The following is a 27,772-nucleotide window of genomic DNA, read 5'->3' on the forward strand; positions in this document are numbered from 1 at the left end:
TTTCCTTAACTTTTTTAAATGGTAGATTTCTTTTAAAGGAATATATTGCATCTTCTATCGTCTAAACAAACATCTTGCAGTTGAGCTGCGGACGTCAAACCTAAAATGGTCTGTCACCTTCTGTTTTAGATATTCACAGTAGTCTTGAAATTACCTTAATCACTTTTATGGAGCGTTTTCTAGTCAGGCACTGTGACTTTTAAAAGGGTGCAGCTAGTAGAAGATAAGCTCTGAAATTGTAAAAGGTGGATTCTGTGTGTTATCCACTAAATATATGATAGCTGTAATATTCAGTGTTCTGATAAGGAATTTGACCGCAGTGTATTCGGCTAATACATTACAAAAACTGTGTCTACCCACGTGTGCAATACGTCAGGAAAAAGCACCACGAGTAAATCTAGTAGTCTTCTTGAAAAAACAGAACTAAAACCTATCTTAAAGGAAAACTACCATCAAAAGCAAGCGTGATAATCCAGTGACACTTGCTCATAGATCCAGGCACTGACTGTGGTAATATTCATAGATTTGTATATCCACTGGATAGCTATGAAGGGTGCATGAAGAGGGATCACGGTCTGGGCCCCCTTCATACAGAGATGGGCTTTGCTGCATATTGCAGCAAAGACCCATTGCTAAACCCCCCCCCCCCCCCGGTCGGTGCTTGCACCAATCGCGGGTGTTAACCCCTTGTTTGCCAGCAGCACTTAAAACAAGGGGCGGCGATCGGTTACCATGACAGCCTCGGGTCTTTATCTCTGGTTTGTGAATGAGCTCATTGTAATGAATCCTATGTAAAAGCACCATATATTGCAATACAGTAGTGTTGCAGTATATGGTAGGAATGATCAGACCATCTAGAGTTAAAGTACTCTAGAGGGTCTAAGAAATAGTGAAAAAATAATTTTTATTTTTTTTTAAGTTTAAAAAATTTAAAAGTAATAAAATATAATAAATTCAAATCACCCCCTTTCCCTAAAATTGATATAAAACTAAATGAACATTAAAAATCACAAATGCATTATGTATCGCGGCGTTCCAAAATGCCCAATCTATCAAAATATAAAAACGATTATTGCCGCCGGTGACCTCCATAACAGGAAATGGCGCCCAAATGTCCAAAACAAGACTTCTACACCATTTTGCATCACAAAAAATGTAATTGTCGTACAGTCCTCAAAATGTTAGCAATGAAAATGTTGTCTCATTTTGCAAAAAAATACCCCTCGCACAGCTCCGTACGCCAAAGTATGAAAACGTTATGAGCATTAGAAGATGGCAATTTTTTTTTCTTTTTCGGACACTTTCGTTTAATTTTTAAAAATGTATTAAAGCGCAATAAAAACCTGTATAAGTATGGTATCACTGTGATTGTACTGAACCAAAGAATAAAGCAGAGGTGATATTTGGAGCACACAGTCAAAGTCGTAAAAACTGAGCCCCCAAGAAAGTGACGCAAATGCATTTTCTTTCAAATTTTTCCACATTTGGAATTTTTTTTTTCCAGTTTCCCAGTACATGGCATGGAATAATAAATAAATAACCTCATGGAGAAGGAAAATATGTTACGCACAAAATAAGTCCTTGCACAGCTCTGATTTTTGAAGGTGGAGAGCAAGAAATGAGAGAAAATACCCTGCGTCCTTGAGGGGTTAATATAATTTTAAATGTTGATTTTCGAAGGAAGGAGGCTATGGATAACAAATACAAGAGTAGCACAGTGCCGGTGTTGGGATCTATGAGTAATTCCCCTTCCTCACCCCACGTGGCTCTGACATGGTGCAGTGGGCAATACGGCCATTCAAACCGATGACTGTATTGGCCATTGAATTGAATGTGGCTGTGTGCTAAACTTATCCCTACTAGACCAGAAATATTGTGACCACAATGGGAAGGATAGGATTGGGCTGGAACAATGAAGCAAAAGCATAATCGTTTTTTTGCCATATATTTCCTCCTCTTCCTATATTGGGACCAGGATTACTCTTTTGAATGGAAGGTGCAATTTCCAGGACCAGCCGCTATGCGGAGAACAGAGCTGAATTTGTGCCTCATTAATACTGTTATTATTCCAGCTCTGGCTGATCAATCGGGTCATGAATGTCAAACCCCCATCGGTCTGTTATTTGTGACCTATCCTATAAGATAGATGATCATTATCATGGAAAACCGCATGAAATAAAATGCCCTTGATAAGATCATATTTGCTATTACAATTCACTGCCAATTGAACATGGGTAGAAAACTGTTCAGTGGTTGGTAGTGGTGCCATGCAACTGAAGGGTTCTGCATTCATATTGGCATAAAGTTTGTACCCGCCTATGGGTTTGGGTTGGTCTCCTCTGGTGGTTAGTTTTCCTTCCTCTAACCTAGTTGGCTTACGTAATATTTTGCTAATAATAAAACCCAATGGGGACAGTGGTTTTTGTACATGATGTTTCTGTGCAGCATATGTAGTTGCTATGTAACTCAAATTGTTCTTCAGAGTAAAATTCTCAATGTAATATTATTTTTCAGGCAATGGAAATAGCAGCTCATAGAACAGAAGAAGAAAGGTCGAATCAGGATAAAGTCGACGAAGAGGCAAGTTATTTTCTGCATAACGTAAAGCGTAAAGAGGGTTTTCAATTTATTGTTATCTATGCACATTTTTTTAACTATTTTCTACAATACAATATACTGTAAATTATTTTATTTACTTGTTAAAGTGTAGAATGAAGTATGAGAAGAACATATTTTTGAGATGAGAGATTGGAGTATGGTTGTCATACACCACAATTATTTGCAGTACATACTGTAGCTGCAATCACTATTAATATAATCACATGCCAAATATGGTATGAAGCTGCTTTCACACAGTGTAGCTTTTTCTTTTAACTTTTGTGTGTTCGTGTGTGTGTGGGGGGAGGCGGGGGATTTTATTATAGTATAAACCATGTGAGAACTTTGGCCTTATGGTGGATTGTTGCTGGAGGACAATGATGATGCCTAATAAGATTGTATATCTTACCATAGAATTTCTTGGCAGGGGGATCTAATCTAAACTTTACTAAGTTTATTTAGTAGTTCTTGCTTAAGATGGTCATACAACAGAGATAACAATCGTCTGCATTACAGATGACCATTCATCCTTGGGATTGTTTAATGTAGTCAGCAACTTGAAAGACTAAATTCAGTCCAGGAGCCAGTTTAATAAAGACCTTCAAGATTGGATCTTTATGCAACATCCCCCATTGGGGTCCAGCCTTTTCTTGGGGACTTGAGGCATCCATGGCCCAGAATACCGGAGTGGCTGGCTATTGCGGCCTAGGCATGCTGTTGTCATGGTGCTTGGTATGGGGACTGGAGGAGTGTCATACAACCTGGCAGGTCTCCAGCAGGTGGTGTGGGCAAGAAAGATGGAGAGAGAGGCTGATGTACTGAATCTTCCTGGGACAACCCCTTTGGTGTCTGTAGTACGAGTCCCGTGGTAAAGAGCTGTCTTCTCTTCTAAGAGAGGTTGCTAGCTAGAGAGCTGTCAGGAGCTGGGGCCTAAGAGCTGCTCATGCGGTGAGAGCCTGGGCCTAAGAGAGCTTGCCCCTTCCTGTCCAGGGGTTTTGTCAATCCCTGGTCAGGTGGTGGCTCACTCTCCAATCACACTTCAGTCCACATGGAAGAATATCATTGGATAAGAAACATCACATACCTTAACCCTTGCTATACAGGCAGGGTCTAAAAACCTCTGAGGCCTAACACTGACTGCATTCTTCCTGAGGCGAGTTGCGCAGGCTCACTTGCTGGGGAGATACAGATGGAGGGCCTCATTCGCAACACTCCACTGTCTTTATGTTGGCAGGGGTGTTGCATTTATGTATGCCTATACAACTCCTGGGAAACCTGGACTTTTTGGGGATTTTGCATGTGGAAAATCTGCAGCATTATACAGTAGCAGAAGTGAATAGGATTTAACCAAATCTGCAGATGAAAAAAATTCTCTTCTGGGGATTTATAATCTGCAGCATGTCATGTATTTGCTGCAGATTCAATTGTGCAATTCAACATTTTCAATGTGAAGGTTGAGCTCTGTCCTCTTGCCATAGCAAATAAACATGGCACAAAAACAGACTATTTTGTCTGGTTTCTGTTGCTTGTGGAATGGCTGCAGAGCCAATTACAGAGTGGAAGGCGGGCAGATTTTGAATAGTTTTCTGTTGTCATGACACGTTTGCAGAGCTCCTGATGTAACAGTGTGCAGTAAGGAGCAAACGGCCCTCTCCATCCGCTGGAAGCCAGCAGGATACTGAACGCCACAGGAGGTCCCTTGTCCTGCTACCAGGGGGTAATGTGACCCGCAGCAAATGACAAACTTTATCAAGAGTAAAATGGGTTACCCTATTATAGCAAACTTTAACAGGATAATAAGTGGCAAACCCAAATCCAATTTGAGGAAATCTCTTTAGAAAGTCTTCTGTATTTGCGCCATTAAAACATCCAGGTATGCAAAGAATAAAACTGACAGTTTTATTCTTTGCAAACCTGGATGTTTTAATGGCGCAAATAAAGAAGATTTTCTAAAGAGATTTCCTCAAGCTGGATTTGGATTTATTTTTCTATGCTGTTATGCCCTAGCAGTGGGGTCATCTGTGCATGAGGAGACTGACTGTTGGAGGTTGGTGAGCTGGAACATTTTGAATTTTTGCTCTTATAAGTGGCAAACCCCATTACATATATAAATAAAAATAAATACCTAACATTTTACCCCATTTTATAAAGATCACTTAATTTTACAAAAAAACTCAATATAGTCCAATCACTGGCACAGTATAGATTTTAAAAAATGGTTGATGCTGCGATATACGAAATATCACGGTATTACTAGGTGCTTTTTCCGAAGAAATTAACAAAGTGGCAAATGTTCAGTGAAATGCAGCTAAATGTTTTTGGACAATGAAGGACAGATATTTAAAATGCATCGATTCTACAGGCACACTAAAGATTGTAACAGTATAGGCTGTGTTGTATAATGTGTGTTCGCAAACTTTTGTGAATGACAGTAGCCCAACACCCGAGGTTCCAGCCTCCTGATCTTTTCGCTGGGGGTGTGACCAGCCCCTTCATGCCCACTTGGCAAGGAGAGGTGGGTTATTGTGCCTATTTTAGAGCTTGTACATGTGAAAACAGGTGCACAAATCCAGATAATCCCCCCCATGTGTTGTATATGTGAGACCTTTCTTGGCAAAAAAAATCATTTTGATGCTTGCTGTTCTTTAAAGATGGTTAGGTCTCCTTAGAAGTTGTACGTCATATTGATTGTAATACATTTCTTGTTTTTAAGGTTTTCAAGAAAGCGTACATTCCTCGAACTCTCAATGAAGTGAAGAACTATGAGAGGGATATCGACTTAATGCAGAAGCTGAAAGAAGAAGACATGTCGCTGAACACACAACAGGATAACGTAAGTACCTGGATGAAAATCTTTGCACTTTCCATATACCTTATGTATGTTAATAGCACTGAGGAGATATTAAACTCTTCACACTATAAAACATATGACATAAATTAGGAGCAAACTAGCAAGTAAAGATCTTTGTCATTTTAATTTTGTAGATTCTCTATCAGACTGTGACTGGCTTGAAGAAGGATTTGTCAGGTGCTCAGACGGTAAGCTGGATGACTTCATATTCTGGCTTTATTTTTTAAGTGAGGAACTTTTATTACATTATGGATATCTGGACAATTTATTACTGTTAATACAATAATAAGTCAGCAAAGACTTCTTTGAACATATAAAATCAGGCGGCACGGTGGCTGAGTGAGTAGCAGGTCAACATCTGCAAAGAGTTTGTATGTTCTCTCCGTGTTTGCATGGGTTTTCTCCCACACTCCAAAACATACTGTTAGGTTGTTTAGATTGTGAACCCTATGGGGACAGGGACCGATTTGACATGCTTTGTGCAGCGCTGCGTAATCTGTGTGCGCTATATAAATAAAAGAATTATTATTATTATTATTATTATTCCCTAATATTCATAATGAATTATAGTAAGAGATTTCTTTTTTTATTTCTCATTTGCTGGAAAAACTTCTGAACGTTCAAAAAAGAGAAATATGCAAAGAAGGATGGAACAAGGAGAACCACACCTTTCTTGCTACCTTGTAAGGCAGCCTCCTTACCATTAAAGGCGTTTGCCCATGAAAGAAAATTCTCAAATTTCAATCCCCTTGTGATGATTACACAATAAATATCATTTTTAACTCCTTACTTTACAATTGCTCCTGCATCGGCTACATGTCCCGCGCCGTCCATCGCAGGCACTATGCCGGCATCGGCACAGTCGATGCTGTCAGCGAGCGGAGCCGATGACGGAGCATCGCTGTATAGAAGAGGACCTGCCAGTGGGGCGTTGGAAGGTGAGTACACTGTTTGTTTTTTACCTACAGGCATTATATTGGGGGCAGGGGCTGCAGCCTATATACTACAGGGGGCTGGCAGACTATATACTACATGGGCCTGGCAGGCTATGTACTACGGGTGGGGGGGGGGGGGGTGGCAGGCTATGTACTACGGGGGGAGGGGGGTGGCAGGCTATGTACTACGGGGGGAGGGGGGTGGCAGGCTATGTACTACGGGTGGGGGGGGTGGCAGGCTATGTACTACGGGGGGAGGGGGTGGCAGGCTGTGTACTACGGGGGGAGGGGGGTGGCAGGCTATGTACTACGGGGGGAGGGGGGCTGGCAGGCTATGTACTACGGGGGGGGGCTGGCAGGCTATGTACTACGGGGGGGGGGATGGCAGGCTATGTGCTACGGGGGGGGATGGCAGGCTATGTGCTACGGGGGGTGCTCCCTGGCTATATACTTGGGGGGGGGGGGCTCCCTGGCTATATACTTGGGGGGGGGGGGCTCCCTGGCTATATACTTGGGGGGGGGGGGGGCTCCCTGGCTATATACTTGGGGGGGGCTCCCTGGCTATATACTTGGGGGGGGGGGGCTCCCTGGCTATGTACTGGGGGGGGGGCTCCCTGGCTATGTACTGGGGGGGGGGCTCCCTGGCTATGTACTGGGGGGGGGGGCTCCCTGGCTATGTACTGGGGGGGGGGGGCTCCCTGGCTATGTACTGGGGGGGGGGGGCTCCCTGGCTATGTACTGGGGGGGGGGGCTCCCTGGCTATGTACTGGGGGGGGGGGGGCTCCCTGGCTATGTACTGGGGGGGGGGGGCTCCCTGGCTATGTACTGGGGGGGGGGGCTCCCTGGCTATGTACTGGGGGGGGGGGCTCCCTGGCTATGTACTGGGGGGGGGGCTCCCTGTCTATGTACTGGGGGGGAGGGCTCCCTGTCTATGTACTGGGGGGGAGGGTTCCCTGGCTATATACTGGGGGGGGGCTCCCTGGCTATATTCTTGGGGGGGGGGGGCGGCTCCCTGGCTCTATACTACAGGGGGCTGTCTGGCTCTATACTGGGGAGGCTGTGACCAATGTATTTCCCACCCACAGCTTTTATTCAAGTCAATAGGTTTTTCCAGTGTTTGTGTTAAAATTAGGGGTCTCGGTTTATACTTGAGTATATAGGGTATCTATTCCAGAAGGAACAGATTCCCAAGAGCCATGGTTTTCCATCTCCCGTCCTGGAAAAGTTATTTGCATATTTCCCAGAATCCCCTAGTGGAGCAGAAATGGCTATAAGTCACCGCACACCTACGAGGGGGCCTTAATTGGCAAAGTGTCCTTAAGGAAAACTCTTACTCCCTAATCCTCGTTCAATACAGAGACATGTGTAGTAGAGTGCCAGCTCCAGCGTGAATATTCATCCTGCACCCTGTATATAGGAAGTTTTCATAAAGCCTCCTCGCTGCAACTCTCACGGTCATAATTTTCTTTTCTAATTATGTGTTCACCATATCCTTGAAACTGCTACTTTTGGTGATAACCAGCCCTAAGCATATTCAAGCTGAACGATCATGATCACTTTGTGGGGTCAAGTCTGGATCATAGTGTTCCACCTCAGTAGTGACTTCTGTGATGCTGGTGCCATCAGCAATGTGCTGAAGGAACGTTAGCTCCCTGCACATTTGTATAGATGCTTATTAGGTATTTCACATTTCTGCCATATTTTCTCTGGTACATAGCAAGGTCTGTGTCATTGATCTTCCTCAAGTGCAGTAGCCATTGGCATTTCAAGTCCCATCCACTTCTAAATTTACTATACAGGACAATCGGCACAGTACTTTATCTTGCAAATATATTTTGGCTTGTTGTACATATATAGGTTTTATGTTTTTAATTGTCATTTATATTTTATGAATACTAGATTAGTGGATACATTTGTGAGTAAGCCACAGCACTCTAGAAATTAGATGAAGCAGGGATGGTAAAACAATTTGTGAGGATACCTTGTTTTGGGAAAGTTTTCTCCTGCAGGTATGAATGAGTGAAACTCCCCATGGATAGTAGAATTTTCTCATTAATACAAAATAGTTTGTTTTTCATAGTCTGTTTTATCCTGTTTGTTCAGGTACCAGATTTGCTTCAAGAATGTGACCCTAAGCAGAATGATGGATCAGGCTCTGATGTGGATAGTGGTGATGATTCTGGGTCCGACTATGAAGAGATTCACCCCAAGGATCAAGCTCCTGTCTCTGAAATAGATAAAAAGGTAAACATTCAGCTGCACTTTGGAAATTGCAATATATGATATCATTCAATTATTTCGAAGTGTTCTGGAATCATGAATAAATAGTCTCCATTTAACTAAGCACAGTATAGCTGCATAGTTTAGTGTTAAGATGTAGCTTATTGTCCCGGATTTTGTGTACACCTGATTTGACATGATTTTATAATTGTAGGTTAACACAATAGAATATTCTAGTAACTAGGTTCCCAAAATAGTGCATAGTTTGTGCTCGCCCTCCCTCCTTGTTCCAGTAGAGAAGCTGGGAGGAACATTCGTTAGGGAACTGAACCTGGACACATCTAGGAATTACATAATACAGGTAACTACACCTATATGAATGGTGTAAGCCCAAGAGAAGAAAGCCATGGACGATAGAAATAACTCCTTAAAGGGGCTTCCCACAAATTCAAGTTGGGCCCTATCCATAGGATAGGGCTTAACTTGCTGAACGGTAGGGGTCTCAGTGATGAGACCCTCACAAATCACGAAAACGAGTGGTTTGAGGGGGTCCCATGTACCTCAGTCGGACCCCTTGTTGCTCCATGACAGTAAAGGAGCAGATGGGTGCACATGACCGTTCTGCTCCGTTACTCTCATGGAGTGATGATGGGTCCGACTGAGGTACGTGGGACCCCTCATTTTCTTGATCTGTGGGGGACTCCCACCGATCAGCAAGTCGAGGCCTAGCTTGAATTCTTGGGAAAACCCCTTTAATGCAGCAGATTGGAAAACCTTAATCCAAATGAAACATGGCTAAGTCCCCATTGCTTGCTGCCATTCATATGATGTACATGCAATGTCTATACACCATAAGGATGGGGTGCCCTCCACCCCTTCTTCCCCAATCTTTATTTCCATGTATTATGATGGGACATGTGTAAACACCCCTTTAAGCGTCTGCTAAAGGAAATATTGCTTTATCCCTATGACTGAAATTTGTAAATATGATTGTTTTTGGCAGTCTTTGTTTCTAAGTAGTTAATATTTTATTTCCTTATTTTAGTGACTTTTCTCTAATCCTACCCAGTGTTTTATGGTATTCTGCCAAGTCTTTTATGTTCTTATTTTCACATATGTAACTCTGTAATTGCCGTCACTTTATTTTAAGCCTGTTATCCTTCTTTCCATAGGAAAGGAAGAAACAGGTCAAAGAAGCACAAAGGGAAAAGAGAAAAAACAAGATTCCAAAACATGTGAAGAAGAGGAAAGAGAAGGCACCAAAAACAAAAAAGGCCAAATAGACTGTTCACTTACGTATACAGCAGGAGTATTCTGACTTAGTGTGTGATCCATCCATCTTACTGATACATTGTTTATATAGGTACACACTACTTAATATCCCTCATAATCCCAGCAGGCAGCAAAACGGTCTGCTTACTGGTGTCTCACACTATAAATTCAAAGAAACAATTCAGTTTTATAACTTTTTAAATATTTTGTACAGAGAAATGCATATAGGCGAACCTAATAAATGAATATTCCTCATAATTTTTTAATTGTGATCCTCTACGGTCCAGAGAATTTTACTAACAGGTCCATATGCTGTTCTAGTAAGTGAGTGGCATCTAGCTGAGAGATAAATATATTGCATGTTTGTTAAAGAAGTTTCAGTTCCCAGATTTGCTTTTGCTTCAGGGAAAATGTGGTATTAAATAGCGTACGTTCAATAGAAAGGCTCTCCATTTATGGGAACAGTGAACCAGGAAAATGCACTAAAAGAATTTATCAACATCTCGGGACTTCTTGCTATAGGTGTTATGTTTTAATACAAAGTATTAGTTGCCTTTGCAGCCTACATTAGAACTCAATCATTTTTACATCCACTCTGTTATTTTATCTGTTTTAAAAGAATTGAAGCAGGAAAGTCCCTTTTATTCTGAGCCAACCACTTTTCTTTATTTTAACAAAGCCTTGAAAGGTCAAACAGATAATCCTCCACATTCTGGGAAGATTAACAGTAAGAGATAGACAAAACCCAGTCAACTATTTGAACTCTTAGTTTCTTAAACCATTCCGTCCCATTTTCACACTGTGCAAGGGCTCATTATTCTGCCGAAAGAGGAACACTGTCGTCATGGAGCGCTGCTCTGCAACAAAGTTTAGGTAGGTGGTAGCTGTTACTGTAAAATGTTAATGAATATCGGGACCAAAGCTTTCCCGGCAGACAAGGATTCTCCAGATTTCATTCTTCACTATAGTTTCCTTCTTCACTCTCCCCCCCAGGTAAGGAATGCATATTCATTTTATGTGATTTATCTGGGCAGGAGACGTTCTTCTATTGGCTCATGGTCTGGTCCTCTTATTCAATGTTAGTACTTAGAAATAAGTTACAATACATAGGACTTTGCAGTCACACACACACTTTTAATCATATCCAGCACAAATTATTTTGGCAATTTTGTTACATTATCTGTTCTGTGGGATTGGACCAGACAAACCAACTTTTATCAGCATTATCAGTTTGCTTATGGTTGTCTTTCCTTGGACCATCTTTAGTAGATACAATGCAGACCAGGAACACACCCCACAAGACCTGCTATTTTGGAGATACTTTGACCCAGTTTTCTTCCCATCACAACTTTGCCTTGTTAAAGTTAACTCGTATTACAAACATGCAAAATTGAGGACACATCTGCTTTCAGAACTGCCTGATATATCCTTGGAAATTGACAATTGCACAGTGGTATTGTATGACTGACATCTGTAATTTAAATAGATAAGAGATGGCATGTAATATATGTAGTTACAGCTATAGTAGTGAAGAGCAGACATAAAATGAGCTATCCTTTGTACTTTTACACAAAGAAGGACCAAAGTTCGGACCTTCAGATATCATGCAAATCCTCACTTTTAGTCATCAATAATACATCAGCATTTATGCAGACAAAAGATTGCTTACATTTTGATGGAGATGGACTTTAAGGTGTGGCATTTGTCTTGCTTAGAGAGCAAGTATAACCGGCTTTGTTTTTTATATGGGTGTGTCTGGAATGGATTCACAGCCTCTAAAAATGATACCATACATGAAGAATTCTTGATCAATGGTGACTAGTGTAAGGAAACACTCTGATGGCTTGGTTTATTCTATATAGGCTTTTAGGCTGTCACACCTAGGTGGGGACTGGAAGAGATGGGACAGTAGACAGAGTATAGTCTCCACCCTTTTTGTGTAGGAACAGTGAATAGTAATGGGTAAGGCCAACTTTCTACAAGCTTCGTAGTTGGTTAATTTATTTATTTTATAATTTCTCATTGATTATTATTTTCTAAAAGGTGGTCAAAATTTTTCAGTTATGTACAATGAAAGTTCTCAGATCAATGATCAGTTCTGGCAACCTGATAGACAGCCCTTTCACTAGGGATATTTTGAGTATAAACTAATATACAGAGTAGGGTTCCCTGCACACAAATGTGTTCAATCCGTGTACTGGTTACTTCCCTGTGACTGAGCACAGAGGAGGGGAATGTTGCATCATAGTGATATATAGTCAGGTCCTTGCGTGATAGTGATTTATATTGGTTTGTAGTAAAACATCTACTCATGCAGATTTTCAAATTTGCAGTTTATTTTCTATTGTGTATGTAGTCAATAGCCCCGTAGTCGGGTGGATTACGAAAATTGACCGCCTTTGAACAGATCCCACAGACTTGGCACAGTGCAGTGGACAGATGTCTGCATCAACACTGTCTGCATACCTTACAATATCCTCCTTATATTATGGCCCCTTCTCCATCCTCCTCAGATTGTGCCCCCCTCTTCTCCATCCTCCTCAGATTGTGGCCCCCTCTTCTCCATCCTTCTTGCATTCTGGCCCCCTCTTCTCCATCCTCCTCGCGTTGTGGCCCCCTCTTCTCCATCCTCCTCGCGTTGTGGCCCCCGCAGCACAACAATAGCACTGCGCTTGTTAGGCCAGCAAACTGACCTGACCTGAACCTTATAGAGAATCTATGAGGTATTGTTAAGAGGAAGATGAGACACCGGACCCAACAATGCAGACAAGCTGAAGGCTACTATCACACACAACCTGGGCTTCCATAACACCTCTGCAATAACACCTGTTAATTATCTGTTAATAATATAGATTCTAAATTTATTTTACTCAGTGTGAAACCTGGGCCTGTTTCGATAAACACAAAGGGGATATCCTGGCAGGAATGGTGGAAAGAGACACACACAAAGCTCTTCCTCAACAGTTCTCAGTTTCTCCCTGTTTTTAGTATATAGTGCTGATTATTATGTGGCTCATATACTGCAAAATAAAGGGGTACTATGAGGCCAGAGTACAAGTGCCAGCACATATACTCAGCTATGAGCTGGTACTTGTAGTACTCCAGCCTCATGACTATAGTATTTCTCATTTTGTATTTCTCATTGTTATATGCAGTATACTGCTGGAGTACTAAAAGTACCAGCTCATATGCTGAGTATTCTGCCAACAGTTCATATACTCAGGCAAAAGCTCATATAGTCAGTATTATTGGTGGGCACTACCTTGGCGGTGGGCAAATGCGAGAGTCTCTCCGCTCTCAGGATGATGCGCCGGCCTCGGAGACGTAATTTTGTCGCTCGAGGTACAAAGCTTGCGCATGTGTTATTGTACACGTCTCCTACATTGTAAGAAGCCGTGACTGCGCATCGCCGGGAAACAAAACACAGGGGGCACCATAGATTGAGGAACTTTCCCCGCGGCACACCCGACCATGTGTCGCGGCACACTGGTTGAAAATCACTGGTTTATCACAATCTTATTTTCTGAGACGTTTGGGTTTTCCTAGGTTATAAGCCATCATCATCATCATCAACATTAAGTTTCACTTTTTGAATTGAATTACTGGAGAAAAAAAACTTTTCACTGATATTCTAATTTATCGAAAAGCACTTGTATGTTGTCCCAGAAAAATATTTCATAGGCTTATTATTCACCACAAGGGGGCATTACGCTAACTCCCAACCTCTGCCATCATAAAGTATCTTCAGAGTTTTATGAAATGTCACATAATCTTACGACTATAACTAAACCAATACTTTTCTTTGTACTTTATCATAAAACACAATTTTGGCTTTGGTAGGATAGATTCTTTATTGAGATAGTGGGCTTCCACTCAGCTTAACATTATTGTTTAATTATAACAGAAGAGAGGTTTGGGTATGAGCTGTATGTATCTATAACTCCTCTCTCAACCTTTGTTCTTCATAGTTTTCTTCAGGTATTATGGTATTTGTCACTGAAGACCACAAGGAAACTCTTGTGGCTTTCATGTAGTCTAACTGTAGGAAGTTCTTCTATGGTCACATAATGATAAAATGTTACCTTTGGCTCCTGAGTCATCTATGTACATGCCAATACTAACACAATATCATCAAATCACATTGCTTTCATTATAGGGGTTGTCTGGGTTTACAACAACACATATGCTTTCTTCCAAAGTCAATGCCACACCTGCCCATGGGTGTCTGTTTTCTCAGATCTGCTGAGCTGCAGCAATACACACAAGCAGTGGCTAGGGGAAGCACTATTTTAAAGGGGTATTCCTACAAGGGCAAGTTTCTTATATGTACTCAGGATATCAAAATAACACATTCTCTAATTTACTGTTAACAAAAATACAGCTTTTCCCCGATAGAAGTTCAACCTGTCTCTTTCAGTCCTGGTGTATACAATTTCACTTGCCCCTAGACACAACCTTGTAACTTCTGACATGGGGTCGGGGACACCATCTTTGATTTCTGTGTGACTGTAGTGGAGCTGAGTTTCTATCTCTCTGCTGCTGGCAGTCTAGCCCTGTCCCCCTGCGGTCTAGGATGGAGGTCACACTGACACACAATCTGAGTTGCAGCATGAGAAGAACTATAAGCTACAGACAAGTTTTTTATTGGGGGAGGCAGGCACAGCAGAACTAGTGTGTTGTAGAATAGCAGAGCTGACTGTCATTGTGTGTAATAGGCCTCTTATGGATATCATAATCTCTGATCTGTCTCATCTCTCTTTCTATGTGTTAGATACTGGTACAGTGTTCAGAAGGCAAATTAAAGTGTATATAAACCTGTACCTTGATAATCTAACCACATTGTCAACTCACACAACTTGATGATTCATAATTTGACTGCTAAGAGAGTCCCCGCCCACACTCTGGAATTTAACAGTGACCAACCTAGGGAGTGATGGGAGCTAAAACCGCATAAAACTGAGTAAAATTGTAAAGTAAAGGGTTAAAAATTATCTTTATTTTGTAAACATCACTAAGGGGCTGAGATTTTGAGTTTTCTTTCATGGGACCATAAGTCAGTTTTATTCATAATCTAAGATATTTTCAAATCAATGTTGTGCATTATCCTACACTAACCTGAAGACAAAAGAAGATTTCTAATATTTGGGATCCTCCCTTGGAACATTGACACCTTTTAATTATATTTTGTTCTCTGCAGGTACGGGCAAGTTAAGCATATAAATTGTATTCAAGAAGAATATTCAGAGATTAAGATATTAGATAGAGATTGCAACAAAAACGTGTGCTTAAATGTTGTATAATATGAAGAAAACACGATTAAACTCTCCATACGCTGCAACTGGATGGGTGCAGAGGAACCTGCAAATAAGTATTACCCTGCCCAACTAGACTGAATATCCTATGAAATAAAAGTAGTGCCAATATTATGTAAGGTGTTTTGCAACTGGTTTGTGCCACCTATGTTTTTGTACAATGCTGTAATGCCTATAAACAGGACCAACACATTACCCACGCACAGAAGTATCAACATTACACTACTCTGAAAAGTTAGCTCTACTATGCTGACGTCACCCTTTCTCACTGACCATTTTCATCCACACAGTTATCCCTATCTAGGAGCATGTCTGCACACAACGTCCTTTAAACATCCTCTGACAACACCCATGCACAGAACCGTCATTCCTAATTCATTACTAGCGCATAGGCTTGTTACCCTCTGGCTCTGACAACACCCAAACACAGAGGAGTTATCCCTCTCATTCTGACTTCCCATACGCTTGGAATTCTCATTATATTGCATTCATTTTCAGTATTCAGCACTTGTGCACTCTACTTCTACAACATAAAGTTATCCACCCAAAGGCACCAAAATCCCATGCACAAAATAACACCATAGAGCAGTGATGGCAAACCTTTTAGAGACTGAGTGCCCAAAGTACAACCAAACCCCACTTATTTATTGCAAAGTGCCAACATTTAAAGGACACCTGTCATCAGGTCTCTGCCACTTGTCCTGTCACTACTACCTGTTGCAGCAGCTCACAAGGATCCCATCCCAGCCTTTATCTAGTTATTTCATACATTATTCATTGTAAAATCATCTATTCTTTATTATGTAAATGAGGCTGGTCACATGGTCAGAGGCAGTGATGTCACCCCTGTTACCCCTCCCCTCTCCTCCCCTGCTCATGTCTGTGTGTAATGTATAGTAAAGCATGGCTAGTGTGTGTGTATGTCATCTGCTGACATGCTGCATCCTCCTAATATACAGGTGAGAGACACAGACATCAGCTACACAAGTACCTGACATGTTCTGCTATAACATGGCTGCCTGGAGCTGCTGTATCTCTCCTATACACACACAGGCTGCAGGGGGTGTGGCCAGCAGCACCAGGAAGCACATCATTATACAGCCTCACATCATTACACAGGCTGTCAGTCATGCACTGGGGGTGTGGCTGTGCCTCCCACTCATGAATAGAGTGGACAGCTTGAATATGCTAATGCTTCATTGGACATTTCACAGGTCATTTGCATACAGCTTTAGGACCTCATTGCTTAGGCTTACAGGCATGTAGAGGGACAATGAAGGGATAGAGGCAATGCTCTCTAATGGCAGTTTATGAAAATATATTTAGTTTAGGGGGTTATTTTGCATGACGGGTTCTCTTTAAGTGCAATTTGAGCAGTAACTTCTTGCTTCCTGTAGTCTCAAGCAGCACTGTCGCTTTAAGATAGCACTGAGTGCAGCAAGTCCTGGGCTGTCAGGGAATCCATGAAGATAGATTGCATCCTCTTTGGTGATTGCCTGGGTGCCCGTGCCATAGGTTTGCCATCACTGCCATAGAGTATTTACTTCTGTATTTATAAAATTGTTACTGCAAGATAATAATTGTGACCATAAGTTATAAGCTTAATGTATGTAGCACCAACAAATCTATGCCAGTTGTCATCTTCATGTTACATCCCTGAAGAGTTTATTCATCTGGTAAAATATTTTCAATTGCATAATTATAAAGACAATTTTAATGGAATAATTTTTAAGGTGTTCTTCTGAAAGGGAAACAAAAGAACACAAATGTACTGTATTCTGTATGAAAAGATATTCTTTGCCTACAAGAAGGAACTAAAAGGTTCAAAATGGCAGAGATCAAGAATTCAGGCAGTTGGATTGTGCTTGACCACCAGCAATGGATGTATTAAGCAGACATTCTGGGGCTTATTTACTAAGGGTCACATTTAGTCAGACTGTTCACGGTCTTCGGGATTTGTGCAGCTTTGACAGGTATTTAATAGGGCTTTGTACTGGGATTGTGTCGCACGCGATCGGATTGTGGCAGCTGGGCTGGCTTCCATGCTACAGAAATCGGGGGACAGGCCGTTGGACGATCCGACTGATTTGGACTGAGCGCGGGATTCAACTTTACAATTGTATCACAAGACAATGCACTTACATGCAGCAGGGAGAAAGAGCACTCCGTCTGACCTGAGTGGGGAAGCGACACATGCACGATATCGGGCGCACAATCCTAGTGAATCGCTGGACAATGCATTATAGGTGGACAATGCACTTTTGTGAACTCTGCGGGACCGGGTAAGTAAATGTGCCCCTCTGAGATGCAATCAAAAGAACAACAGGAAGTACCACAACATAGTTAATAGGAAAAGCAAGTCCGCCCTCTTTGAAATTCTATGGTTTTATTAGGTATCTGGCCATAATAATAATAATACATTGGATCCTTAGACTGCCTTGAAACTGGGTAAATTTAACCTCAAATACAGTAAACGGGTGGGATTCACATTTTTAACAAGTTTCCCTTCTTTGTGTGTAAGAAGTCGGTATTGTAGCACACCATTGACAATTGCATCTATTCTAATATAAAGCAACAATACTGTTACATAAGATTAAGAATATAAATGAATGTACAGTTTATATAAAGTAACAGGAATTAAGTCTACATTTACCAACTTGGTGCGGTTTTCTAACCTACATTTTAAAATGATGGTAAACTAGAAAAAAAAATGTTTCTTTAGCTACCTACCCACACTGAAAACTTACTAATAAACCTATTTGCACCTATACTGCAGAGACTTTTAAAACCCCAAATTACAAAAGTTTTTCATTCACTGTACAAATTTAAGTTTTAAAGGAACCTGTCATCAGCTATTGGCCTCATAAACCACTACCAGAATATTGTCAAGCAGTGTAACACCTTCTAGTTTTTGTTAAAGTGAGATGTAAAGTGGCCGTATAAAGTCAAGGAGGAGGAGAGTTTCTAGATGATGCCACCACACTGGACCATGAAAGAAACATGATCTGGAAGGTGTTTAGCTGCTTGATAACAGGTTCCCTTTAAATACAGCCCCAGAACTGAACTCAATGCATAAATACAGAACGCAAATCAGCATCAGTAAATAAATACAGCATCAGAACTAAATTCAGTGCATAAATTCAGCACCTAGACCAAGGTCCGTATATAAATATTTTATCAGAAACAAACTCCATACTTAATACAGCACCCAAACCAAGTTCAGAATATAAATATGGTATCAAAACCAAGCTCCAGAAGAGCATCAGAACCAAGTTCTGTTTCTAAGTACAGCAACACAACCAAGCGCAGTAATTAACCCCTTAAGGACGCAGGGTATTTTCGCCCATTTCTCGCTCTCCATCTTTTTAAAAACACATAATTTTCATATTTCCGTGTACAGTGCTGTGTGAGGGCTTATTTTGTGTGTAACATATTTTACTGTCCTGTGATGTTATTTATTATTCCCTACCATGTAGTGGGAAGCCGGAAAAAAATTCCAAATGTGGAAAAATTGGAAAAAAAAACCCTGTGTGCATCACGTTCTCGTGGGCTCAGTTTTTATGACTTTCACTCTTCGCTCCAAATAACACCTCTACTTTATTCTTTAGTTCAGTACGATTGCGGTGATACCAAATTTATACAGGTTTTATTGCGTTTTAATACATTTTCAAAAATTAAACGAATGTGTACAAAAAAGAAAAACATTTTTTTGCCATCTTCTGACGCGAATAACTTTTTCATACTTTGGGGTACTGAGCTGTGTGATATGTAATTTTTTTGCGAAATGAGCCGACCTTTTCATTGCTACCATTTTGAGGACTGTGCGACATTTTGATCACTTTTCATTAAATTTTTTTATGTCATGTAAAAAGGTGTAAAAGTCGCGTTTCAGACATTTGGGCACCATTTCCCGTCTCGGAGGTCACCACCGGCCGTAACCGTTTTTATATTTTGATAGATTGGCCATTTTGGGACGCGGCAATACCTAATGTGTCTGTGATTTTTACTGTTTATTATGTTTTATATCAGTTCTAGGGAAAAGGGGGTGATTTGAACTTTTAATATTTTATACATTTTTTACATTTTTGTGACTTTTTTATTCTTTTTTTTTCACTATTTCTTAGACCCTCTAGGGTACGTTAACCCTAGATGGTCCAATCGTTCCTACTATATACTGCAATACTTCTGTATTGTAATATATGGCATTTTTGCACATGATTCATTACAACGAGCCACTGGCTCATTGTAAGGAATCCTCAGAAACCATGCAGCCTCGGCTCTGACCAAGAGCAGAGGCTACCATGGCAACCAATCGGCGCCCCTGATGATGTTCGGGGGAGCAACGATCGGAGGTAAGATGGCCACATTTTGAGTGCCGCTGGCGACTTTGGAAATCATTGCGTTTTCAGGCAGATAGATTTACCAACTAAATAAGTTGCTGAATAAAATTTCCCATATGTCTACTTTACATTTTCATAATTTTTGAAATGTCTGAATAATTTATTTTATGTCATGTGGCTTACAAATCGAATATCAATTTTCCGTATTTTCAGAATTGACTATTCTGGGGATAAATACTGTTTTGAATGAAATTTTACATATTTAACATCAAAAACACCCTATATAATCAACCCATTTTCAAATCTGCACCCCTCAAACCCCTCAGAAACAGCTTTTAGGAAGATTGTTTACCCTTTCAGATCTTCATAGTAATTGAATCAAAATGGAGGTGAAATTTAGAATGGTCAAAATTAGTTGGTTATACATTCATTTAGCCCTAAAATGTACACATTTCCAAAAGATAAAAAGAGAGAGCTCACCTTACCTTACCTTGCTCATGTGATTGCTTGTTCATAATAATTCTCAGCAAAACCGATGTATTGCAGGGTATTAGCAGTGTCAGCTTATGTACATGCATAGGCTGACACTGTGCCTTTAAGATGACATCATCAACGCCATCTTTCAAGCACTGCCAGCAGGCAGCTGCCATAGCAATGATCGGCACCCTGTGCAGCGCGAGGGGGAAAGCCCCCCCCCCCAGGCACGTTAAATGCCGTGGTCACGCTGTGTTACACTGGGGTGCCCGTATGAGCCCGTATAAACGTCACGTATATACGGGCTCATACGGCCTGTAAATACAGGACTGGAGAAATCATACGGTCGTGTGAATGTAGCCTATTACAGAACTTCAGTTTAAAACTACAGCACCAGATATAAGCTCCGGAAAAAATACAGGATTAGAAGCAAGCTCTGTACAGAAATACAACTCCACATTGTTGCATTGTCATTGCTCTGTAATGTCTTATTTTGTTTGTATGTGTACCCCATGGTTTGTATATCTAAAAGATATATGTTTATTTTAAAGCAAAAGAACCAAGTTCTGTAAATAAATAAATCATTAGAACCAAGTTTTGTACACAGATATAGCATAAATACAGCACAAGAACCAAAGCCACCACATAAATACAGAATCATCATCATCTGATCTTGGTTCAAAATGAAAACACGAGAACCAAGCTCGGTACATGCGTACAGCACTAGTACCAGTTCAGTCATAGAAACAGAAACAAGCTCAGTTCTGAAATAAAACACCAGAATCAAGCTAAGTCCATAAATACAACACCAGAAACAAGTACACACCACAGATACAGCACAAAATCCAAGCTCAGTATATAAAGCACTACAACCAACACAAAAGCAAATTAATCAAAATCAGTACATAAAATATAGAACCAGAACCAAGCTCTTCACATAAATATTCTGATTTAAAGACTTTGCTTATGCCATAGATACACCACACGAACCAAGATCAATTCATAAATTAACCCCTGATTAGAGTCAAAGAACAATGACTCTGTGTTCCTATCTCTTTTATCACAGAGTTGTGCTAGAAATTGGGGACCAATATGCCTGGGCTACAAAGGGACTTTTGCAGCTTGAATTGATTTTTACTATTAACTACTATTGGCGGGCCACAAGATTGTATAGAATTTCATTTATTGCTGTACACAACATATTGGCTTTTTAAGTGTTTTCCCCTCAAACCTGTCAGCTGAAAGCAGAATGGAAAAGGACCTGCAGGACACAGAGCCTCCCCATTCCCGACTGTAACTTTAACAGTGGATATATTTTAGATTCCACTCAACCTAGAAACACCTTGTGCAGTATTTAGGCAAGATTCTCCTCTTTAATGTTACACTGGAGCTTCTAGGTGCCACAGTTTAGTTGAAATCAGAATGAAAAATAAACTATAGGGAGACAGAGCTGACAGTTTGAAGTACATGCACACTCTGCATCTGTAGCTGAACCTGAGAAATAGTGATTGATTGATGCCGTACATATTTTTAAAATATTTTGGGAAGGTTTAAATTAGTTTCACTACTTGTTCACAGTTTCATATATTTTTGCATTAGGTGTGGCAATCTGTACATTTGAAAGTAAATTCATGGTAGACTATTCTGTAAAGCATGCACATAGATTCCTCCAGATCTAGACAAAGACACATATCAGACATGACTCACTGACATTGTGTCGAGTGATTTAATAAATGTTATCGTCTATGAACTTTAAAAATGTGCATCAGCAGGGTTTCAAGGTCTGTGAACGTAGCTTTAGTATTTCCCACTCAGCTGGATGTTAGGAAAAAAAATCCAATGCCTCGCAGTACCAGAGGCCAAAGAAATTATATTCTATAGCATTTAGGGTTGTCCAGGAGAACAGCCTAAAATAATAATAATGAAACAACCTCTGATCACTTCTTATAGGACCTTATACTGCACTGTAGATGCTTTTGTCCCTGCCAGACATGCAGTGATAACCTTTTGTACATAATTCATGTGACCGCTGCAGCCAAAACTGGCATCACCCCTGAGCTTAATGGTATCTGGATGGTACTGGTGCAGGAAAACATTTAAAGGGGTTGGCCACTTTCAGTAAATAATTGAAATTACTTGTGTAATGAAAAGTTATACAATTTTTCAATATTCTTTCTGTATCAATTCCTCGTGGTTTTCTAGATCTTTGCTTACTGTACTTCTATAGAAAGCTTCTCTATTTACTTACAGTGGTGAGAATCTGTCCATGGTGATGTGATGGGCATGCGGGTGCATGAGCCGTTATTATCACCGAGAGAAATAGGAGTTTTGTGATACTAACAGCTTGTGCACTTGCCTGTCCATCACATCACCATGGACAGATTATATCCACTGAAAGTAAATACAGAAGCTTTCTATAGTAGCAAAGCAAGCAGAGTTCTAGAAAACAGGAATTAGTACAAAAAGTATATTAGAAAATTGTATGACTTTTCATTACACAAACAATATTAATTATTTGCTGAAAGTGGACTACCCCTTTAAATGAGTAATGTTAATAACAACTATAAAACAACATTTTTGCTTCCTGGGGGGGGGGGGGGTTGTTTAAATTGTGTATGGAAGTAAACTGGGTTCTCGAACTATGCAAGGGTTAAAGCCAACATTTATGATGTTCTAGAGTGCTGGGTAGGTGAAAGCTTTTTTATGTGAAATGTGAAAGGTTGCACTTTGGTGAAAGGGATAATATTTAAGTGGGTACAGAATAGTTAAGGCACTTTCCGATTGTGTAAAAATGTAAGTGATTAATAAAATGTTCTGTCCAGGACCACTTCCTGCATCTATCTTTGCATAGCAAGAAATGGGTGGGAATGAGAATTCAGCCTATTAGCAGCTAAAGCAAGTGATTTACACTTCTGAATGGAAACTGACCTCAGTACAGGATCTTGAATTAATTCAGTGACATAAAAGTCCAAGTCCAAGTAGAGGGCTCCAAGCTGAATTCCAAGCCATGCATGTAAATGACGTGTTACATGAGATTACTCATTAATCACTCCTGTGCTCACTGAATGTAACACCAAGTCTTCCACCTAATAATCCTGTAACCTTTATCCTCTATTGTGTTTTTTATTGTGTCTGCCACATAGGTGATGCATTTATGATACATAACATTGTATGTGATGATTACAAAGTGACATTGAGTCGCTTTCTAGTACAAATATGTAAAAAAAAGCGCTAGCAGAATTGTCATGATATATTGGATTGTGATGTACAAGCAAGTTCTCAGGGTGGGAAATGACACAAGCTGCTACCTGTGCAAGTGTTTATAAGACGGCATGGTTCAGAGCTTGAATGAGGGTGTTGCCCCCCACGCCCATAGCTAAATTGCTGGAATACTACATAGAGATGGGAGAGGACTTTGATGGCTCTGCAGCTTTTCTCCCTCCCCTCAGGTAAAGGTGTGTTCTCCCGCTCACTCAGCAAGGAGAGTGTAATACGATCTCAAAGGATTTGCATTGGATTTTCACATTAGCATTTAGCACCGATAACAAATTCAATCTTCAAAATGTAAGGAGAAACAATCTCATTTTATTAAACTTGCACTTTGATATAAAAGTCTCCATATGCTGCAAGTACAGGGGCATATCATGTAAGCACATAGCTTTAGGAATGTAAGCTATATAATTTATTGTATAGAAACCAGTGCAAGGGCAATTCAAATCTTCCAGTCACAGCACTGCTTACATTTTCCAATTTGCCATAGACAAATGACAACTGTAATTTGGTTGCACAATGACTCCTATTAAGGAGGTTGCCTTGTATGACTATACAAGATTTCCATTCCTCATGACAGGTTGACCTCAGATTGGAAATGGAACAACACCCAGCACCAGGGGCGTAACTTTAGGGGGTGCAGAGGTTGTGATCGCACCCGGGCCCAAGAGGTTTAGTAATACTCTTAAGTAACACCCTTATGGTGTCACTTTCCCATATAAGAAGAGTATTACTATAAACCATACATTATAGTTGGGGGCCTGGCACAGACTTTGCACTGGGCCCATCAGCTTCTAATTACGCCACTGCCCAGCACCCTGCACAAAGCTAGAAGCAGACAGCTTTGTACTGTACAGGAAAGTACTGGCCATGAGGGGTAGTTACAGCTCTTATAAAAGGGCTTTAGTACTCAATGTGGCCAGAACAGGCTGTTCTAGAGATAATTCTACTGATATCTTTATGACACCGCTAAACTTGATAATATGCGCGGGACAGGGTTTATCTTAGATTCCAGTGGCTCAATCAGCGTTTTCATGTTGTCAACCTTGTGACATCATTCTTCTGCCAGCACTCGTAAGAGGAGGAGGATGGGGGAGCACTGGGAGGTAGATCATTTATTTTCTGGGGGCGCAAAATATAATAGAATATCGTTCTACCTATAATGTCATTAATCGGCGTCACTGTATAAAACATAGGAGTTTATTCTAATAAGGCCGGGGGCTACTGTATATAAAAGTTTAGTGCCGACAGTATATACATTTTAGGGGATAAATTAACCCTAAATTGTTGAGAAAAAGATATCCTGACAAAAGTTGCTGTGGCCTACGGAAGACGACCCTACGGTTTCAAGCCAAGCAATAAACAAGTTTGTATCTGCCTGATCTAGGTTCTTATCCATGAACACCGCAATATCTCCTTTTCCTTTGTCATTTTAAACACCAGTTCAGCAAGCCTACCAAGTATGAATAACCAAAACATTTCTTTATCATCTGTAGCTCTGCAAATTATGATGCAATGTGTCATATTAAAATATAGAGATATAACAACAGGTGCATCAAACTCCAATAAGTGTGAGTCAGTGTCTAAAATGTGAAATATTTTTATGTATGGGAAAGTAAGAACAATTACACCCAACAATAGAGTTATCTTCAGAAAATTTAAAAATATGGAGTCTTCATTTCTCACATCTCCACCCTGGTTAACATATGTCTATAAATTCTGCAGCCTAGTGAGTGCGTCTGAGCACGCAGACACACCCCAAAGTCTCATTAATTCCCAATCAAATGCTATCCCTTCCTTGGCATCTTCAGCTCCGCTGGCTCAGCTTCAAAATCATCCGCCTATTTATGTCCTTCATGCTGAAGGTTTTTGAAGCCAATAGCTGCTTGCAAGATTTTTAGTCTACCAATAAGTAGCCAAACATTGGTAGAACTAGGTGATCTACGCCGAAAGCAAGTAGTTTGACATTGTTTGGGTGTGACACAGTACTATCTAGATAAAGCTTGAAGGAGGCTTGACTCATTTATAGACTTTACATACCACACCTCTTGGGTACCTGCCAAGTGTAGATTGAAAAGAAGTTTCTTGCACTAATTCATTCTTGTCCTGTTGCAACAGGTTTTGTCCAACAACAGATTCCCATGGAAAATTTGCTGTGTGCATATCTTTACTCGGTACAATTTAATTCGGGATGCTTTACAAAGAAACTAATTTTAAGGAATTTTGAGGGTGGCAAAACATAACAAGTCATATAGGAAGGTCTCAGACTTTATTCACATTGTGAAATAGTTTTCATATTTGACACCTACATGTGAATTGGTAATGGAATCTCTCTCGCAGGGTTCTGCATGTATGTGAAAGCTGCAATATTTCATTGTAGTAATGAGAAGCTACTTTTAAACACTGTATCACAATTCTGCATAACAAAATAGAAATATAATGCAATGCTAATAAAAGCACTTAAATGGAAATCTACCATCAAAATCCATCATGAAGCTTACTCTACACTTACTTAGATCCAGAAACTGAGACTGTGGTAATCTTATTTCTGCCATCCATGACCTCCTTCCTGGTAAAATCAACTTATCAAATTATACTTATGAGCCAGAAATACTTTGGGGCATGTTACCCGAGCAATTCCATGTTGCAGATTCATAGGCTGTTAAAGTGTACAAGTAGCACTACCCCCTCCCACTGTATGCTGAAACTTCCTGCAGTGAGATTACATCAGGCAGAGGGAGGGGTGGAAGTGCTGATGGAGCAGAGGGGAGACAGTGTAACAGCAGCTGAAGCTACAGCATAGAGGGTCTCTGGTAACACTCTCACCCATGTTCAGAACATTGTGATATAAAAATGTGGTATCACCACATCCACAAAACCTAACCTAAATTTTAAAAAATGTGGAAATGTTTTTAGGTCTGTGACGCTCACCATAACAACCCCACCACAAATACATAGGGAAAAAAAGATGGTTCTATTGAAATTTGAAATAGAAAAATATAAAAAGTTGGTGTCAGAATTTGGTCATACAAATTTAAAAAGTACAAATAAAAGTAAAATAATATTTTATACTATTAAAAACATATTTTTTAAGCTATTAAAAAAATAGTATCTAAAAGTATTATTGTATTGACCCTTAAAATGAAGATGAATTCAAGCCTGTGCAATTCGTCGAAAACACGCATTGTTTGAACGCAGCCTCAGAGTATCTGAGCTGACCACAGGGAAGCTGTTTGTGCCAAAGTAGCTGCAACCTGACCCCTAAATTATCAGCATTTTTGTTTTGTTCATTTTTTGCTCATTTCTTTTGACCTGAAGAGTGAAGACTTTTTTTTTTAACGGCCAGAAGAACCCACATCTCAGCACAGTATTATAGGGAAGCAGTCACCTCAAGTCACCATTATAAACCTCACAAATAGCATTCCAATGATTCTATTGAGTTTTCTGAGGGATTACGCTGTGGACTAAAAACATCTTTTATTCCTCCCCAGTTGCTCCCTTCATCCAGTCACAGGGTGGAAGAGCTCGTAAATCCAGTCAAGCCCACCCTGCCCCCTCTCTGTTGTCTAGCTACCTAAACCTGCCTCACCACACTGCCCCTCTGCCCTGCTCTCTTCCCCACGTCATTACCTGCCCATTCATAATGGCGGTGCATGCGCAGTGTGCCTGTAAATTTGTGAGCCAGCCTACTCGTCCACAATGTAATGTGCGCTAACGGCGTGGTGTCGCTGCCATTAAGAGCTAGTTGGCTGCACACCATCGTGAATGTGCATTACGCTGGTGAAAAGACTGGCAACGCATGTGCAGTGCCCCAGGAAGCTGGGGATGAGTAGGCCAGCTTCAAATCTACAGGCGCATTATAATTGCTCCGAATGGGGAGGTAGTGACATGGGGAAGAGGGCAGGTTGGAGAGACAGTGCTTTGGGGCGGGTTACGGTAGCTAGAAGGCAGAGAGGATGCGCGGTGAACTTGACTGGATCCACAAGCTCTCCCGCCTCTGACCGAATGAAGAAACTGAGGAGGAATAGAAGACATTTTTATTGCACAGTGGTGTCATTCAGAAATCTATCAAATCTTTGGAACGCCTGTACCCCTGTCTGTAAGCTAGTGTGTGAGGTTTGTAATGGTGATTACCTTTAACATAATGCAAGCATTAGAGCCTGCTTTGTCAAAGTAAGTCAGCATACAGTATACAACACGATAGGTTGCTAAGGAACGTGGTAGATCAAAGTCCATATCTTTTATATTATACATGGTCAGAAGTTCTCTGATGACTTCATTAATACATTACTTACATATGGTAGAAGTATGTAAAATCAGTGGTAGTTATGTAAAATAGTTTTACAATATGACTCCGTTACTACATGGGCTACTTAATTACATGATTGTTTTGGACTTTTCACTTACTTCGATATATATAGAAAAGTGAGGAGTCAGCTCACCTGAAGGCACAGCAGCATATGACCGGGAGTCCAAGCACGGATTCTCTTTGTTCCAAGT

At 40.6% G+C, this 27,772-nt stretch overlaps 1 protein-coding gene across 1 annotated transcript in view; it reads left to right on the forward strand.

Moving 5' to 3' along the window:
* RIOK1 (RIO kinase 1) overlaps positions 1 to 10,134 on the forward strand; it is a 42,890-nt gene extending 32,756 nt beyond the window's left edge. The window contains exons 13-17 of the mRNA XM_072152540.1: positions 2,515 to 2,580; positions 5,312 to 5,431; positions 5,584 to 5,637; positions 8,488 to 8,628; positions 9,777 to 10,134. Of these exons, the coding sequence (XP_072008641.1) occupies positions 2,515 to 2,580; positions 5,312 to 5,431; positions 5,584 to 5,637; positions 8,488 to 8,628; positions 9,777 to 9,887 (492 nt within the window). The 3' untranslated portion in view covers positions 9,888 to 10,134. The remainder of the gene's footprint in view (positions 1 to 2,514; positions 2,581 to 5,311; positions 5,432 to 5,583; positions 5,638 to 8,487; positions 8,629 to 9,776) is intronic.
* Positions 10,135 to 27,772: the final 17,638 nt, after the last annotated feature.

The sequence above is a fragment of the Engystomops pustulosus genome, chromosome 5 (assembly GCF_040894005.1).
Source record: "Engystomops pustulosus chromosome 5, aEngPut4.maternal, whole genome shotgun sequence".
NCBI classification, from domain to species: domain Eukaryota; kingdom Metazoa; phylum Chordata; class Amphibia; order Anura; family Leptodactylidae; genus Engystomops; species Engystomops pustulosus.